The sequence below is a fragment of the Amborella trichopoda genome, chromosome 7 (genome assembly GCF_054954075.1).
Source record: "Amborella trichopoda isolate Santa Cruz 75 chromosome 7, AtrichopodaSantaCruz75HAP2 v2.0, whole genome shotgun sequence".
Classification (NCBI taxonomy): domain Eukaryota; kingdom Viridiplantae; phylum Streptophyta; class Magnoliopsida; order Amborellales; family Amborellaceae; genus Amborella; species Amborella trichopoda.
This window is the reverse complement of record NC_142342.1, coordinates 7,640,741-7,659,211: the sequence shown is the minus strand read 5'-3', so window position 1 is coordinate 7,659,211 and position 18,471 is coordinate 7,640,741. Positions and strand designations below refer to the sequence as shown.

Below are 18,471 nucleotides of genomic sequence, written 5' to 3'. Positions count from 1 at the left end.
TGAATGAGATACTGGTTTACCTTCTGTGGACATAAGCACCATTGACGAACCATGTATATGCCTTGTTGATTCTTCTTATCTCTCTCTCATTCGTTTTTATTTCTTTTATTGCAAATTTTATATGGTATCAGAACAGGCCGATCTTTTGCCGACTGATTGATAAAGAGAGGAAGTTCAATACGTATTTTACCCATGCCTCCAAAACAACTGTATTTTCAAGATCTCGTGCTAAAGATTTTGGGGTTCTATTACCGAAATCATTTTAGGAGATACTATGGACGAGTTTCTCATGTAATATGGCAAGTGGTCTCTTTCTGAGAAAGAAAGACTTATCAAAAAAGATTTCTCATGAAACTCTTAATGGGCATCCTCACCATCATGTATCTTGGTAAGATTAATATATTCGGACCATGGGCAGCGTAGTGTTCAGAGTGCAAGGCCCAAGGTTCTATCCATCAGTTTATTCCACCTTGTTTGTCATATATTTGGGTTAACATTTACATATTGAGGTCGAAAGCTGTATCTCGTCTCGCTTTGGGAAATCTAAACTTGGATACATAACTAGGAAAAAAAATTATGAATATTAGTTTTCAAGCCATTGAAGAAAGTATTGAAAAATATCCCCTAATTGCTAATAATGAGAAATATAAAAGAAATCAAGAAAAATTACCAATTCTATCCTATAAATACCCCATCTCCATAACCCAAAAAGGAGACCAAGAAAGAAATCAAGTACTCCCTTAGAAATTCTTGAAATTAAGAAAACAACTAAAAAATACTTAAAAATAGAAAAAAAAAAAACTTAAATTTTTTTTAAAAAATTAGAAAAAATACTAAAAAAGTATCAAAAAATGTAAAAAATAACAGAATTCATATTCAACCTTAGGAGATCTTAAAACTCTAAAAAAACTAAGGAAATTATCCTCCAATCCCCAAAAAGCCTTAGGTAGAGCCTGCCTAAAATTCATGACTTTTTTTCTATCTAGGTTAAATGACCTTAGATTTACCAATTCCAGCAAGTATAAGACATCCAAAAAAGGAAATGGTGGCGTAAATTGGAATAACGACCTGATCCAAGCTCAAAACTCTGGGTTCTGGATCCTTAGAGGTAAGTATATCTTTCTTTGCTTAATTTAGTTTGTTTTTCTTCTTTTAATTCCTTATTTTATTTTATTTTTTATGAAAATTAATTTATTGTTAGATTTAGTTAAATTTAGAAGCGTTTTTAATATTATCAAAATACGGATATGGAGCTGGCGCTGCCAGTGGACTCGAAAAAAGACCGGGTTTGTATAGATCTAGGATTTTTCTGAGCCCATAATTCAAGTGACCCCACTTTCTCAACCTTTTAAAAATAACTCAGTTTTTTGTTAAGATTTGAGTAGATCTCATTTCAGAGATTGACACAGATCGGAGTGTAAACATTATTGCTAATGGTTCCTTGATTATTATCCATGGTGTTAGTAAGACCAATTTCTTCTCCAAATCCCAAAACTCTAAAGTTTTTTTATGCCATCTTTTTCCTCTAATTTGATGTCTGTTAGTAAAATTATTCAAAGTATGAATTGCAATGTTATTTTTTCTCCCAACTCTTGACTTTCCAAGACCGTGTCATGGGGAGGAAGATTGGTGAAAGAAGACTGTCTCATGGGCTTTATTTATTCAATCAGGAGAATAAGGTTTTGGTTGTCAGTTAAGATAATTATGATATTAACATATTGTGGCATTGAAGATTTTGACATCCTTCAGATAAAAGTTTTAAAATTTTGAATGTCATCTCTATCTTTAAACTTTCATTCTTGCGAAGTCTGTAAATTTTCAAAACTGACAAGACTTCCTTTTCAATTTTCTATGCATATTTCAAAGGAACCATTTTATTTGATACATTCTGATGTATGGGGACCAACCCCAGCTGATTATTACGACGTTAGTTTTAAATATTTTGTAAATTTTATTCATGATTAGTCTCGTGCTATTTGGGTATATTTATTGAAATAAAAAATAGAAGTTTTCCATGTATTTAAAGAATTTTTCAAATTGATTTCCACTTAATACAATGGCAAGATTAGAATTCTGCGGATTGATAATGGCATAGAGTATGTAAACAAAGTTTTTTCGCAAAACACCTCAACAGAATGAAACTCTTGAAAGAAAAAATAGACACCTTTTGGAAGCTACATGTCACACCCCAAGAATTTACAATACTATTATTCCTGAGATGTGACGGACAAAACATATATACCTCTATTGATAGGACAAATTTACAGTGGCGAAGTCTTACAAAGTAAATAAAGAAAGCTAGTACAACAACAGTATCTTCCAAGGTTGATCTTGACTATCACTCAAAATGAATCCGCAGTTATCCTGAAAAAATGTTTACCATAGTTTGATGAGTTTGGCTACTCAGTAAGTGATCATCATAATCCTAAAAATAATCATGATTGAAAGATATCGATATTTTCTAAAATGAGATCTATTAACAGAAATGCATCAACAGTTTTACTTTCAATAAATGCATAATTAAGTATAATCCGAGTAATTGAAATGCTTATAACACTTTTAACGGCAGTACATAATTCAAAGGATTTCACAAAATACCCTACTGGAGTCCCAAGTAGGTCACCTATATACCCCATCAGCGTCCTGATGGGTCCACTTAATCCCTATCGGCGTCCCAGATAGGTCCACTTAATCCCTGCAGGTCCACTTATACCTCACCGGCGTACCGGATGAGTCCACTTAAACCCTACCGACGTCCCAGATAGGTCCACTTATACCTCACCTGCGAACCGGATGAGTCCACTTGCATACTTAAATTATTTCTAAATCTTTTTAAACATTCGAAAGCAGCAATATCATGTACTCAACATATCACTGAAACCATTAATATGAATTTCACTTAAACCATTAATAACAATCACTCTCTATAACATTTCAAAAATAACCAATCAAATATTTTGGGCTCAAATTTAGAAAGGTAGCAGTTTGTAAAGGCATTCTAGCATAATTGCCAATTTAATATGTATAGAAAAACTCTTATAAAAATTCAAGAATACGGAATTATCACAATTTATGGAATATCAATTCACAAATAAACATTTTACAACAATACTATAATCAATTGCAAAAATGTCAATTTTTAAATAATACGACAGTCATTTGCACATGAATTTTACAATGTCTAAATATTCAAAACAGTAGAAAGAAATATCACAATTTTACGAAAAGCAGAATTATCACATTTATTTCTAACAATAGACAAGAAAAATAAATAAATTTATTTTTCTAATTTACAGCATTCAAAATTTCTAACATAGATAAAATATCACAATTTTTATTAAAAAGATTATTTTTCAAGATAATGAGGTCACGTGCGTATAAAATTTATCGCGCTTAAAATTCATGATAATAAGCAGAAATAATTATTTCATTTTATTTTTAAAAAGAATGGATTATTTTTCGAGACAATAAGGTCACTTACACATAAAACTGATAAAATAAAGATCCTAGACGGAAATATCATTATTTATTAAAAATAGGCTATTTTTCAGGAAGACGATGTCACTTACACACAAAACTTATAAAATAAAGATCCTTGATGGAAATATCACTATTTATTAAAAACAGACTATTTTTCAGGAAGACAATGTCACTTACACACAAAACTTATAAAATAAAGATCCTGGACGGAAATATCACTATTTATTAAAAATAGACTATTTTTCAGAAAGACGATGTCACTTACACACAAAACTTATAAAATAAAGATCCTGGAAGGAAATATCACTATTTATTAAAAACAGACTATTTTTCAGGAAGACGATGTCACTTACCCACAATTATTTGAGAGGGAGCTTCCGATAAAAAATTTCGGTTCGAGAGAGAAGTTCACTGTGTTTCGACCAGAGAGAGAGATCTCAAAATTTTGTTTTAGGGTGGGAGTGCTCACATCCCCTATTTAAATTCTTATAACGTATTATTATATTGTTTTCTTACGCTCTACCTCATACCTGAGGTGTCGCGTTAAAAGCAGACTTTTATCGTACGAAAACCACGTCTGCTAAAGGACGCTGCCAGCTGCAAGCAGTAGGAGGCAATAGCGGGCAAAGGAAAAAAGTAAAGGCAAAGCAAAAGTTAATTCAAAGCAAAAGTTTTTGAAAACAGTGATGGTCCCCAAGGACCATCATACTCAAACAGAACATCACCTATTTATAAGCATATTTTCTCCTTTTTTTTTTTTTTTTTTTCAAAAGTTTAGGATTGTTACACTACAGGATCGTTGATGTTTCATATGCATGTTCTAATATCTATTGGTCTAAAGCTATTTTAACTATTGGCTATCTGATTAACAGACTTTCAAGCAAAATTCTTAAGGATAAATCGCCCCTTGAAATTTTGAAAAATAGAAAATTTGATTTGTCTCATTTGCGAGTATTTGAATGCGGGTCGTATATTCATGTGGCTGGGCACAACAGGGATAAACTTGATAGACGTTCCAGTAGATGTATGTTTTTTTGATACTCCTCTACTCAAAAGGGATACACATGGTATGATCCCTCTACAAAAAAAAATGCATATTTCTAGATATGTTCAATTTGATGAAATAAAATCTTATTTCCATGACCCATTGGATAATAGTTTATAAAATAGGACTAAGGGGGGGGGGGGAGGAGGGGTTGTTCAAGTGGTTGTTTGCCTTTGCTTAATATTAGTACAAGTGATGTGCTCAACACACCCGGAATAAGTCATGATGATTAAACCGAAGTTGAAGATACCTTTAAAACTCATCAAGCTGGTTCAGAAGAAAACTCCATCGTGGCCCTACATGACCCCCCCTTGCTCATGGATCTCTCAACTTTCTTCTAGACTCCAAGATTTTTATACTTACCATGCAATTTCTTATCCTATTCAAAGTCAACTTTCCTATAAAAATATCTCTCCTGACTATTTTGCTTTCTTGAGTTCTATCTCTAATAATTCTCAGCTAACTAATTTTCAAGATGCCATTTCTCAAACTGTGTGGAAGAAGTCTATGAAAGAGGAACTTCAAGCACTTAACAAGAACCATACTTCGGACATTATCAAGTTACCTAAAGGAAAGAAAGCAATTGTTTGTAGATGTATTTTTAAAATCAAATATGGTAATAATGAGTCTATTGAGAGACATAAAAGCAAGTTGGTGGCCAAATGATTTACCCAAACTTGTGGAGTTGACTATAAAGAAACTTTTACGCAAGTTGTCAAGATGAATAGTGTTCGGCTATCGCAGTTAATTGTGGGTGGTCTTTGCATCAGATAGATATTAAAAATACCTTCTTACATGATGACCTTGAAGAATAAGTCTATATAAGTCTTCCTCTAGGTCATTCTAAATAAAAGGAAAAAGGTCTTGTATGCAAATTAAACAAAAGAAGAAATTTGACATCAAGGATCTTGGTCAACTAAAATATTTTTTTAGCATTGAAAAAAGTGACTCTTCATTTCTCAAAGGAAATATGTATTAGATCTGTTGAAAGAAATTGGGAAACTAGGAGTCAAAGTTGTTGACACTCTTGTTGACATTAATTGCAAGCTTAATTCAACAAATGGAAAACATCTTGAAGATGTGGGCCGCTTTCAGAGACTTGTGAGCAGATTGATTTATTTGATTGTGACACAACCAGATATAATGTATACGGTTAGTCTTGTTAGCCAATTTATGTATGCTCCTAGATCATGTCATATGAAGGCTATCGATAGGATTATCAGATATCTTAAGTCATCACTCGACAGAGGTGTTTGGTTGAAACGGAATGGTCATACTAATATTATTGGTTATTATGATGTTGACTGGGCAAACAGTCCAATTGACATGAGGTCCACTATTGACTATTGTACATTGGTCAGAGGAAACTTAGTCACTTAGAAAAGGAAGAAATAAAATGTGGTTGCTCGATCAAATGCAGATGCCGAATATAGAGTTATGGCTTCAACTATAAGTGTATTGATGTGGCTAAAATACCTACTTCGAGATATGGGATTCCCAACAGTTAATCCAATAGAGATGTTATGTGATAATCAACCAGCTATTCATATAGCCTCCAATCCAGTTTTTCATGAAAGAACCAAGCACATAGAAGTTGGTTGGCACTTTGTGAGAGAAAATGTTGAATAAAAAATTATTGGTATTCCTTATGTTCGAAGTGAAGACCAACATGCATATATGTTTACCAAAGCCATCAGATATTGTCCAAGTTGGGCTCTATTGATATCTACGCACCAACTTGAGGGGGAGTGTTGAGAGTTATAGAAAGTAGATATTGAGTTTTCAATCTTGTATATTACAAGATATTAAAGTTTCCTATATTGGGTTTCCTATTTTGTGGGATTACTATTGTAATGAGATTCGTTTTCTAAAATGCAAGAGCTATAACTCTATAAATATCTGGTAAATCAGAGTAATCCCTATGAATGAGATATTAGTTTACCCTCCGTGGACGTGGGCAACATTGCCGAACCATATATATGTCATGTTGATTCTTCTTCTTCTTCTTCTCTCTCTCTCTCTCTCTCTATATTTCTTTCATTGCAAATCCTACAAAAACAATGGTATCTAAATAAAAGTAAAAAAATCTCTTTACATAGCATTAGCTTCAAACTCCATTAGTTAATAACATCATCATCGTCGTCAAAGCATTTTCCCAACTAATTGGAGTCGGCTACACGACTCATAAATAGTTAGATAAAGTCTAGCCGTTGGTTCATTTGGGAACATATTGGATTGGGGATGGTATAACGTCCACATCATGTGGATGCTCGAAGGATGCAAAAGCACCATTCAACGGCCCATATAAAATTTGGGCATTCGAGGTGAAAATAGACAATTAACATGGCATTAGAGGCATTCATGCATCGAGCAAGGGAGCAACCAATAATAATAATAAAAAAACAATATTTTAAATAAAAGAACTAACCAAAATACTTCTTAATGTTTCGAGAGTATCTTAGTCATTTTTTTATTTGATTTTTTTAGTTTTTATTGAGTGTGCTCTATGGTGATTCATCTATGCCCAATTTTCATGAAAATAAAATTTGTAAAAATATAAAAATAAAATAGGTAATTAATTTATGAACCTCAGTTCAGCCTAGATTCAATATAGACTGCTAGAAGGATACTTAGAATCCACCAAGTGTCTTGTTTACCTTGAGTCTATACTTTTTCGTTTGGTTTGATTGCTTTCCTTGCTTGAACTCCATTAACACTATTTCATATGGTTTAGTTCAATTGACAAGTAAAACATTTTCTAAATTAAAGATTTGAACTCCATTAACACTATTTCAAATGATTTAGTTCAATTGACAAGTAAAACATTTTCTAAATTATAGATTATTTGGTTTGAAATGACCATGTAAGTTGCCAACGAATTAAAGCATGTGGCATTGTTTTTAAGAAAAAACACAAAGTTGGAGTTGCGAACTTTCAATTAAATAAGACTAGAAATAGATTCCCAACACATTTATTACACCTTATAACTTGATTTCCATTATTTTTCAAAATTTATTTGCACCTTATAGCTAGATCCCAAACAAATTTCAAAATTGATTTACACCTAATTATAGCCAAAGATGAATTGGTGACCTAAGTCGCTAGGAATCGGTCATGCGTTTGTTTGGGTAGTGGTTGACGACAATAACACTGAGCCCCAAGTTCGATCCCTACCACTGAACTACCTCAAAAGAATGGTAAAGTAAGTACTTGAAATCAAACTGCACATGCCAAACCTATAGACTTTCAGGTGGCAAAACCCTAGAAATCATGTTCATGCATTTGTATAGCAAGAACACCCATGTTCTTTCCTTGATGCCTACAAGGCTACAACACAATTTCCACAACATTAACCAGGTTTTAACATAACCAAGGTTTGACATAATAGAGTTTTAATTTAACACCTAGGTTTGTTAATCCATGGAGCCAAACAAGCCCTAAGCATTTTGGTAACCCACACTTATTTCAAATTGGGCTTCCAAACCCAATACATGACTCCTGTGGAGGACCAATTTGGAAGGCACTTTCATCTAATCCCCATCTCTTCATCAACTCCTCACACTCAGCTTTCTCTACCATGGTTCCCTCTATCTTACTCTTGCAAGCTTGAATTGCCTTTACAATCTCCATCTCAGCTGCCTTCATTATGCAATCCAAGTCTAAATCTAAGTCCAAATCAAAGCCCACATTCTCTTTCCCCTTCTTTTCAAAACTTTCACTATTGTTCTCATCAAGCATTCTCAAGAACTCATCCTCAACCTTGCCAATTTCAATCTCAGCATTAGAAGAAGTACCCACAAGCAAACATGGACTCTTAGCCCCTTCTAAAGCAACTTCATTAAATGACTTTTCCAATTCTTCATTCTCAAGTTTCTTGTTCTTCAATTTCATCTTGTTGAGGCTTTTCTCAATTAGAACAAAGGTGGGTTCGGGGGAATTCTCGATCGTGATGTAGTCAGGATCTGAATCAAGAGAGGTGACACGACATGGCCCACCGATCAATGGCGGCGACTTCCTCCTCTGGTTGAAGTTGGGTATGCAAGAACAACAATTGCCTTTCTTCTTCTTATACTTGATGTACTTGTTAAGCGCCATGGTATGTTTACCACCTGCATAGTGGACATGAAAGCAATGCTTAATTTAAGATCGTAAAGAATATTTGTTTTGAAAAATTAGAGTGAAAGAAGAAGAAAAGAAAAAGATGATGATGAGAACATCTGATATAAGAGCATTATACAAGCCTAGATGCACATCTACAAAGGAAAAGTAAAAAACAAAAAAGATAAGCAAGTATTGGTCATTTCGAGAAAGTGGCATTACTTTTATAAAAAAGGTTATATATAATGAAGCATTTACCTTTAATATAAGGAGATCACAATTACTTATAACCAGATGTGAAATCTAATAGATTGGATGCGTTACAAAGTTAAAAAAATTTCTTTTGAAGTTTGAACTTGGTCGATAGAATAAATACAACCATCCAATTTCACATGCAATAGTCGATTAATTGTGACCACCTTGTTCTTAAAGTAAGTAGTCTCATTCTATACTTCTTTATAAAATATGAAAACCAAAGGACAATGGGGAGTTTTTAAGTATTCTTTCATTATTGAAAAGGAGCGAAATTGTGCACAAGCACAAAAAAAAAGACGATGACTCAAACATTAAATTTGTACTCGATCATTACGCAAGTGACATAAGTATACAATATTATGTTGGGTTTGGCCTTTAAAAACCTTATGAGAGCTTGTATGAACATTTTATATAGTGGAACATAAACTCAGTGGGAGTATGGCCTTTTTGTAAACCATACTAGGCAAATGTTATTTGTTGATACTCGGACTAGGCTCGAAGAGCTAGGCCCGTCGAGGTTTGGAAAAACCCAAAATACCTGAGCATAGGGATCTATCGAGAAGGGTTTACTAGGTTATCCCTTGATGAGGTTAGAGTACGCCCAGATGAGAGCCAAGGGACTGTGTGGCTATTGTGTGTAATGAATAGCCTTTAGAGACAGGGTTAAAACCTCATCGTTATATCATCACACGACATGTACATAGATAGCCGTTTTGAGATTCACTAATGAGAGTGAAGCGTGTACATATGCAAGAGATTACCCTTATGCACTATAGAGTCATGGTTGCATCATGGTCTAGAGGATTATGATTTTTATCTTTAGGGGAGAACTTGAAATCCATAAACTAAGATTGCGTCCCCTAGTCTATTGGCTGACTTCGGTGGTCCAATCATGAACCCTTGCAGCAAACTGTGGGTCATGGGAACTGTTGGGTCAGTTTGAAAAAGCTAGGCGAATTGTGATTCACAGTTGAAGGTGGAGTGCTCTAATGTATTGATAATTTCTTTGATCTAACGGATCTGATTCCCATCAAAATTAATTAATTTTACGTTATGTGTTTTTTAGAATGTTTATTTGAATTTTTGTGAATATTCTGATATTTTATTTTTGTCATTTGAATTTATAAATTTTAAAAAATAATTTTTTAATGTTTTGAATAAAATATAAGATTTAAAAAATAAATTAAAAATAAGTATGAAATAAAATATTTTCTAAAAATATTTGGGACCTCCATAAAATATGGAGCCCAAAATTTAAAAGGATGTGGATTAGGTGGGGCCCACACGTGGCCACCAAAAGGCTGGCACACCGCCACCCATGTAACGTTAATGTTTATCTCTTGTTGACTTATCTTTTTAGGTATAGCCAACTTATGTGATAAGGTTGAATATTTTAAATATTTACTAATTCTTTGAATCAAGATTGATTGATCAAAATAAATAAGGATTTGATATATTAAAATATAAGCTTTCTTTATTTGATGGGAATAGGTTTAAGAAAAGGAGGATAAGGCTCTAACTCATCACTATGAATCTTGATGGTGGATTAAAGAAATGGATGACTCAAATCTATCACCCCACAAGTCTCCTTAGATCGACGGTTGAGATTTTACCCTAGGAATTGAGGAAAAATCTATGACATATAAAATCTATAAAAGGTGTTCCCTCATAAAATGAGATACGTATTCTCTTCTCCCTCTTTAACAATTATTTCTCCCTATCGAAAATTCCCCTCTCTTCGACAGGGGAGGCATGCCACAATTTTATCTCTCCCTAAGTTGTATTATGTTTTGATGGTATGCACCACATCTGTTCATTGTAGGTGGAAAAGGGGTGGAACCCCTTGCTAGTAGATCTCTCCTTCTCTCTTCATATTCTTCTCTCATCTCTCCAAAATCAAACTAAGAGGCTTGATGAAGATTAAGCCATTGAGTGAATTTTAGCCATAGTAGGGAAATCAACATACTGATCATAGATCCTGAGCACCATCGGAAGGAGGAGACTCGACATGGGGTATACTAAGCCCGGTTGAGGTAATCTCCGGTAATTTTACTTTTTTTAAATTCTCTTCCTATAAAGCAATAAAATCTAGTTTTGTTTCTTGAATAAAGAATTGTATTTGAAGAGGTAGCAATTGAGAACTGATTTTATTTTTATTTTATTTATTTCAAGAGTGGTTTGATTATAATTGGGAATTGTAAGTGATCTTGCCGGTGTAGGGATAAAGAATTTTTTTAAATATATATACATCGTGCTTTATCATAAAGTCCTTTCATATTAATAATAAAAGGAAAATTTTTAAATAAGGTCCTATTGAAATGGGTCCACTTCTAAAAGTCCATTGTAGTAATGGAATGAAATCTGAAACACATATTACATCATTCTAGATGCATTTTTACCTTAGATATATGATTTTGCAGCTCAAAAACTAGTGCTTATATGTTGACATGCAAATAATTAAAAAGGGAATGGATAAACGATTTAAAATCAAAGGTTAAAATAAGTTGTATTTAAGGATCGAAATTTCATCATCATCAAAGCTTTTTTCCAATTAATGGATCGATTCAGGATTCATGATAAATTTTGACAAAATTTTAGGTTGGCTACCTACCTAACACAACCTCGCCCCTTTACGTGGGTATGTATGAGACAAGTCAAGGGAAGGTTTAAAGTCCTCACCCTTCTTAGACCAATTTAAGGATCAAAATTTATTTTTCTTTTTCCTTTTTTTCTTGTGTTTTTAGATACATAATTGTGGCAGTTGAGATTAGCGGCTTGTAAAATTTTAGGTCCAAAATCCATCTAATATGGATTATTGAAAGAGATTGCATTTGGGAAGGTGCATCACCTGACACACAAAAACAATGCCCACGGATATTGAAAATTGCGTCATTTATAAAGGGGGGTGTTTTGCGATGCGCCTTTTGTAACGAGTCCACACGTCAATATGGTCTTTAGATCCAAATAACTATAGGTCTATCATCTAGACCACCATGATCATGAATTTGCAAAAATAAAATGATTGTTGAGCCTTATTTTTTTGGACTAATTATTTCAATTCTTCAAATATCATTAGATCCATTATGCTTTTGGAGCACCGAATTCATGGATATGAGGTAAAATAGATTTAATGATTTGGAATATGTTTTAAATCCTTAAAAGGTTTAAAACCAAATATATTGCTCCCACCATAGGAGGAAAACCTCAAATTTACCTTAAAACCCCAATCGGACTCCATTTGCAGACTGGCTGGACTGGTAACTTTTTTACGAGATTAAGGACACTGCTGGCAATAGATGTGCAATTTGACCATTTTACAAAAAAACTTACAGTTTAGAAAAGGGTTTCAAATCCAGAACAAGCATGTATATTTTGATAAATTAGCAAATAGTAAGAGTAGGGAAAAATAACCTGAATTATGTCTATTTGATCATAGATTCTAACCTAGAGAAAGATATTTTAGTGGGAAACACTTGTTTTGAGTTTGAAACTTAGATCAAATAGGGGTAGTTTATCATTAGCTCTACCCCTTAAATCAATCCAAATGATGTAAATACCTTTTGCTTATTCTGGTTCTAAACCGAGACAAAGAGATTTTAACGGAAAATATGTTCCTTGTTTAAAACATGGAACGAGCAAGGCATATGTGTCATTTTAACAGAGGCAAGCTTTCTGTGCTTCCCCTACAACATAGAAGTTCTATCCTCCCCCTTATCCAATCCTCCATTCTGAATGGAGGGCTAAGATTGCCCCAACCATAATGTCACGTCTCTACAATATTTTATTTTTAATTTTTTTTTTATAAACTATTTTGACTCCAAATTTTAGAGGTCCATCCCTCTATTAAACTCGCACTAGAGAAAAATATAATTTTTTTTAATAAAATAAAATGACCAACATACCCCTAAAAGTTTTTAGGGGTATTTTGGTCATTATATTTTATTGAAAAATTATTTTTAATATTTTTTATAGGTGTGACCTAATGAGAATATGATACATACCAAATTTCATATTCATTCAATTTGTATAAAAAGAACTAAAAATAAAATACTTTAAGACGTCAGATCTAAGATCAAACGGTGAGTGATTCTCTTGATCAAAATTGGACAGCTGGATGGTAGGGGGAGGATAGAACTTATATGCTGTAGGAGGAGCATAGAAACCTTTCCCTTTTAACAGCCACTCAAGTGGAAAGATAACCAAAATTTCAAGATTCCAAATTTGAAAAAAGAGCATCTCGAGTATTTTAGTGAAATTATATTTTCAACCATTTGTTGTATGTAAATAGGTTCATATTGAAGTTTTGAGGTGGTTTAAATATTTTAAGGATATTTTTCTTTATTTGACGCTTAGTGACAATTATCTGTCATAAATCAAGAATATATTTATTTTCATGATAAAAGCTTTTCCTAATAATAACATGTATGCAATCTGAAAGAAAAATTTAGCCATTTGATTTTCAAAAGAAACATTTTATTTGCCTAAAAAGCTTTATAAATATCAACAAGGAAAATAAGGAGCAGTTCGTACGAAACAGATGATAGATATGTAAGTTATAACTATTGATATAGGTAATGAATTTTAATTACACTAGTGGCACATTTGGTTCATGTGAAATTGTTTTCTAGAAAATATTTTTACACGAAAAATTTCTCTCATATGATTAAATGCATGAATATTTTCATACCATTTAGTCTTAGTGCAAAAGTATTCCCACACTTACCTACATGAAAGAATATTTTCATATGAAAATGTTTTTCGAAAAATAATCTCACGCAAACCAAACGTGAGCTAGTAGAAATTATTATTTACTTTGTCACTTGTAAACCTTTTAACAAATTTATGTTTTCTTAACTTGAATTCATGTTATTAATCTCAATAAAAATGTATTTTATAACGAAATATATTTAATGTAATACATTAAAGTTTCGATAATCATCAGATAAATTAATGTTTTAAAAGACGAACACGATAATATTCTATTAAAAGTCCATCCTTGATAACATCCCGATAATGATGATTGTCCCTTCAACTTTATGGTAGTTTTGTTCTTTTTTTAATAAATAAAAAAACATAAAAGTGCAATATGTTATCTAATGGGTGCGGTTTTTTATTGTGATACCTACATATGTAACCGCTATTACCAGGATGCCTGGAATAACTTTAGTTATAATGTCACAAGTTATCCTTTAAGCATCCGATTTTGAAGAACGACTCAAGAGTATTTTATTTAAAAAATTATTTTGATATGGCAATTGGGGTGTGCCCGCTCCTTATATGGGCACACCTAAAATAATAAGAAAAATATTTCTAACTATTAATTTCTATTTTATGGCATTTGGGGCCCCTCTTTATCGGTGCTTTTAATCATTTTATTTGATCAAAATATTAATTTCTATTTTAGTTATGTCAACCCTAGAAGGAATGTTACAACCTAAATTTCATGTCTAGATAACCTTTATAAAAATAATTTAAAGGAAAAAGTCTACATAAGGTTGCAACTTTCAAATGTACAATTACAGATACACCTAAAAAATCCATCAGAGAATGTTGTTGTTTAATGTTGAAAAACTCTCTAATTGATCATCTCAACATCAAGATGAATGAATATGAAAAAAAGAAAGATTTTGAGTCCCAGAAATAGTGCATCTTGCAACATATTATCTTGACCATCTATTTTCAAGATTTTCATATATTTATAGATCTACTTGATTTTGACCATTTTTGGAGTTTAAAATTTTATAATTTTGTATGAAAATAGATTTTCAGATAATCCTAAAAAAATTTTACACTAAAACTACATGTTACGATAAAATTTGGAGGTGCGCCTTAATTGGATTGTTTAAGGTCGCAACCTTATAGAAACCGCACCCTAATTTAAAATAAAACAGTTTAGGCATGACAATATGGATGAAATTATCCGAACAGTGCATTTCAAAATACATTTAGATTAATAGCAACTACAAATAAAATATGTGGGTGACAGCACATGTAATGTATCACTTTTTGTACAGTACTAGCAATTATATGCTATGTTGGCCCAACACTGTCTAATACAAATGGACCGCATGGATCACTGAGACCAGAACATTACACTTTTGGAATGCATCTAAGTATATCAAGTCTAGACCAGACCAGTAGTCCAACAGGTTGATTGTTGATCGATATCTTTGCCAGTTTGGTCTTGAGTTAAAAATTGGCTTGGTAAAAAATTGTTCGAGCCAATGTTTGACTAGTCCAACTAACTGGTTTGGACCACTTCGACAAGCCAAACAAAGTGGGTAATGTTTTTCTAATATATTACATATCTTTAATCTATTATTTATTTTGAATATTTGCATAATTTGATCAAACCAATTCAATGAACCAAACATCTTATTAATTTAATGGATATTAGTCGGTCCTGTCGAGAGCATTGCTTCTAACGGCATCTTCTAATGGTTTGCAAGGCTAATACACCATGTATCTTCATGACCACGTTAGATATGTGGTCATGAATCCAATGTAGTAGCTTTTAATGTGTCTTTTAATTGAGCCGAAGAGAGCGGGCTTCATAACCTAAATTATACGCAGTCCCAATCTCTCACACCATGCAAATCGATCCTCTATGTCACCATTGAATGGAAGGTTATGGTCCACAGGATCACGTATACATAGAAGGAAAAGGAAAAGGGCAAAAAAAAAAAAAAAAAAAGCTATTATGGCTACCCAATGTTTTAAACCAGCAATTTTCGATTTGGATGGGAACTGGTCGAGATCGAATCGGCTTTGGAAAGGTATTGGTTCTGACTCAATTCCCCTCTAAAACCCGCTTACAACTTTTTGATTTTCTCTTTTTAACTTATGTAATGGTTTTTTAGGTTCTTTCTAAATCCCAAGCTATAAACAACTATTTAATTCTTTATTTTTATTTTTTTTTAATATTTTTTAAATCACAGATACAGACCGATTCATACTTGATTTGGATCGTCAATCTAGTGATCTGACTCATATTTCTAAATAAACAATCCGCCCCCCCCAATCCAGGTTTTGAAATAGGTTACCAAATGAAGCCTATCCATCCAATAAATGGAGAGAGAGAAAGAAAATGTTACATTGAAATCGATAGAGAGAGAAACAAAGGCAGAGACAATGTTACATTGAAATCGGTAAAATGTTTTGTAGAAATCAACAGGTAAGTCGTTTCTAATGAGCAACTTGAGTGTCTAAAATTCCCTAGATGAGAGTGCTTCGATGTTGAAAAACTCTTTAATATGATCCTCCCTACTTTACTTTAAGATGTACAAATATGAAGAAAAAATATTTTCAACTCCTAAAAATAGTTGTAATATATCATTTGAACTGTTTATTTTCAAGATTTTTAAGTGACTATAAATCTGCTCGATCTATATCATTTTAAAATTTTTAAATCTCATAAATAAGGATGAAAATCTATCTTCAATTATAAGATTTGCGAACACATGAACTACATCTCTAAAAAATCTAGAGATGCATCTTATTTCTACAGTATGAGGATGATGCCTTATGCAAACCTCACCCTATGTAAAAATTGCCACGGATGCTGTGTTATTACATGCTTGTGTGTAGTTATTTGAGATCCTCTCTCTTTCATGACCATGGACAAACATGCATGACCATGGTAGACAATGGTGGACATCATTTGCGTTTCAAGCAGCACACAAGCAACTTCTCAATTCCACAATACAATGAGATAGGGATTGGAGACCCCTAAACCCTTATTTTTTATATTGGACGGTAGAGGAGTTGCTAACGTACTGTTTGAAACCAAATGTACAGCATTGAGTATTAACCCAAAAAACAAAATTGCTTTCAATTTTGGATGAAACTTCTATAAGTTAAAGGTTTTATAAAAACAAAATAAAGCTTCACCTCAAATCCTTGTCTAGAAAGCACTTTCGGCAATATAAATCTCATTGATGGCTCTAAAATCAAATTTTAAATCCGATAATAAAATTTGAAACTCAAAAAATGGTACGGATCTTACGGATCTATGAACACCTATTTTTAGGATGAAATGTCTAGACTATAATTTGTTATAATATACACTATTTTTAGAGCTTGAAATCCTAATTTGTTTTCACAATCATAATATTTAAGCCAAGATGGTCGATGTAAAGGTTTTTCAATGCTTGAATTTCAAATTTTGATGAGTTACGAGGTGAGGCCTTACTTGTTTTGATAGGGCTGCAGCTCTACCAAACCATTTTCCTTCAATTTTTCAAAGAAAAAAAAACCAAGAGTAGTCCTGTATTTTCACAACAAAAAAAAAAAAAAAAAAAGAAAGAAAAGAAAAAGAAAGCAAAGGTATTTATGCAAAATACAAACTCACCTTCCCCTTCAACCACTCTGCAATAGAAGCTTGCACTTAGTGTTCCGCCACCCGCCACCCCACAAAGCCCAAACCTCATTGTCTTCCCGCCAAATCTCGACTGTCGAAAATTTGAATTCAAGTTTCCCGCCATCACAGCCTCCAAAACCAGCTCACTCAAGTCCAACTCAAAAGCCCCAACAATCTCACACCCCTTTGAATCATCAGATAAAACCCACAACCAAAAATTGCTTAATTCGTCGGAGAAGTCGGAGTAATGAAGGAAAACTTCGTCAAACTCAGCAACTCCATGGACTACAGAGATTGGATGGGTCTTTTCTAGAGGGGAGTTTCTGCTTCTTCCCCAATTGACAGTGAGTTTGAGGCCTTCGATGGAAGAAGGGAGGCCTCTTATGTGGTGGATTTGAAGGCAGATTATGAAGGAGGGGCAGCGGTTTTGCCGGAATCCAACGAGTTTCCATAGGGGTTTGCTGTTGGGGAGAGAGAAATTGTGGGGGGAGTCGCCGGAATCCGGTGACTGGGTGCCGGATTTTAGGGCATGGGTTGTGTTTGGCATTGTTTGGGGGAGAGAGAGAGAGAGAGAGAGAGAGAGAGAGAGAGAGAGAGGTTTTTGGTTGGACACTGAGCTACTTGCTATGAAGAGAGGAGTGTGGGTTTGTATTTGAATAAAATGGACCAGGCTTTATGGTCCCTAATGTGACTTTTTCCTAAGCTTTGCATTTAAATACCCATTTAAGAAAGTATGTGTTGTGAATTGAAGGGGAAATGGCGAAAGAGCCCTTACTTTTTAGTTTTTACTGCATTAGACCTCAGGGTCATGTGCACACAAGGGATTGGATGAATGCACGCACACGTGAGGAGAGGGGAGAAATTACTATATGTTTTTCTGAAGTTAAAAAAAATTAAGAACTACCTAAGAAAAGTTATTTTGATGCTCGGATATCCTCAAATTGAACATCTTGACATCAAGATGCATGGACATGAGAAAAAAATAGATTTCAAGTTTTAGAAATAGTGCATCTTATGGACCGTCAATTTTCAAGATTTTTATAGATTTGCTCGATCTACACTATCTTTAAAGCTTTAAATTTTATAATCAAAGATGAAAATATATTTTAAAGCTATCATAAATATTTCCAGAATTGGAACCATATTTCTCGACGCCATTTGAAGATACGCTTTACTTTGATTGTTTAGAACCTCGGCTCTATTTAAACCTCACCCCATAAGAAACCATCGAGAA

At 33.3% G+C, this 18,471-nt stretch overlaps 1 protein-coding gene across 1 annotated transcript; it reads right to left on the bottom strand.

Moving 5' to 3' along the window:
* Positions 1–7,776: 7,776 nt before the first annotated feature.
* On the bottom strand, positions 7,777–18,124 carry LOC110008104 (hypothetical protein). Its single transcript, XM_020673580.2, has 2 exons — positions 17,229–18,124; positions 7,777–8,634 (listed from the first exon to the last, which is right to left on the bottom strand). The coding sequence occupies exons 1-2, from the start codon at positions 17,782–17,784 to the stop codon at positions 7,991–7,993; spliced, it is 1,200 nt and encodes a 399-aa protein (XP_020529239.1). The 5' UTR covers positions 17,785–18,124; the 3' UTR covers positions 7,777–7,990.
* Positions 18,125–18,471: the final 347 nt, after the last annotated feature.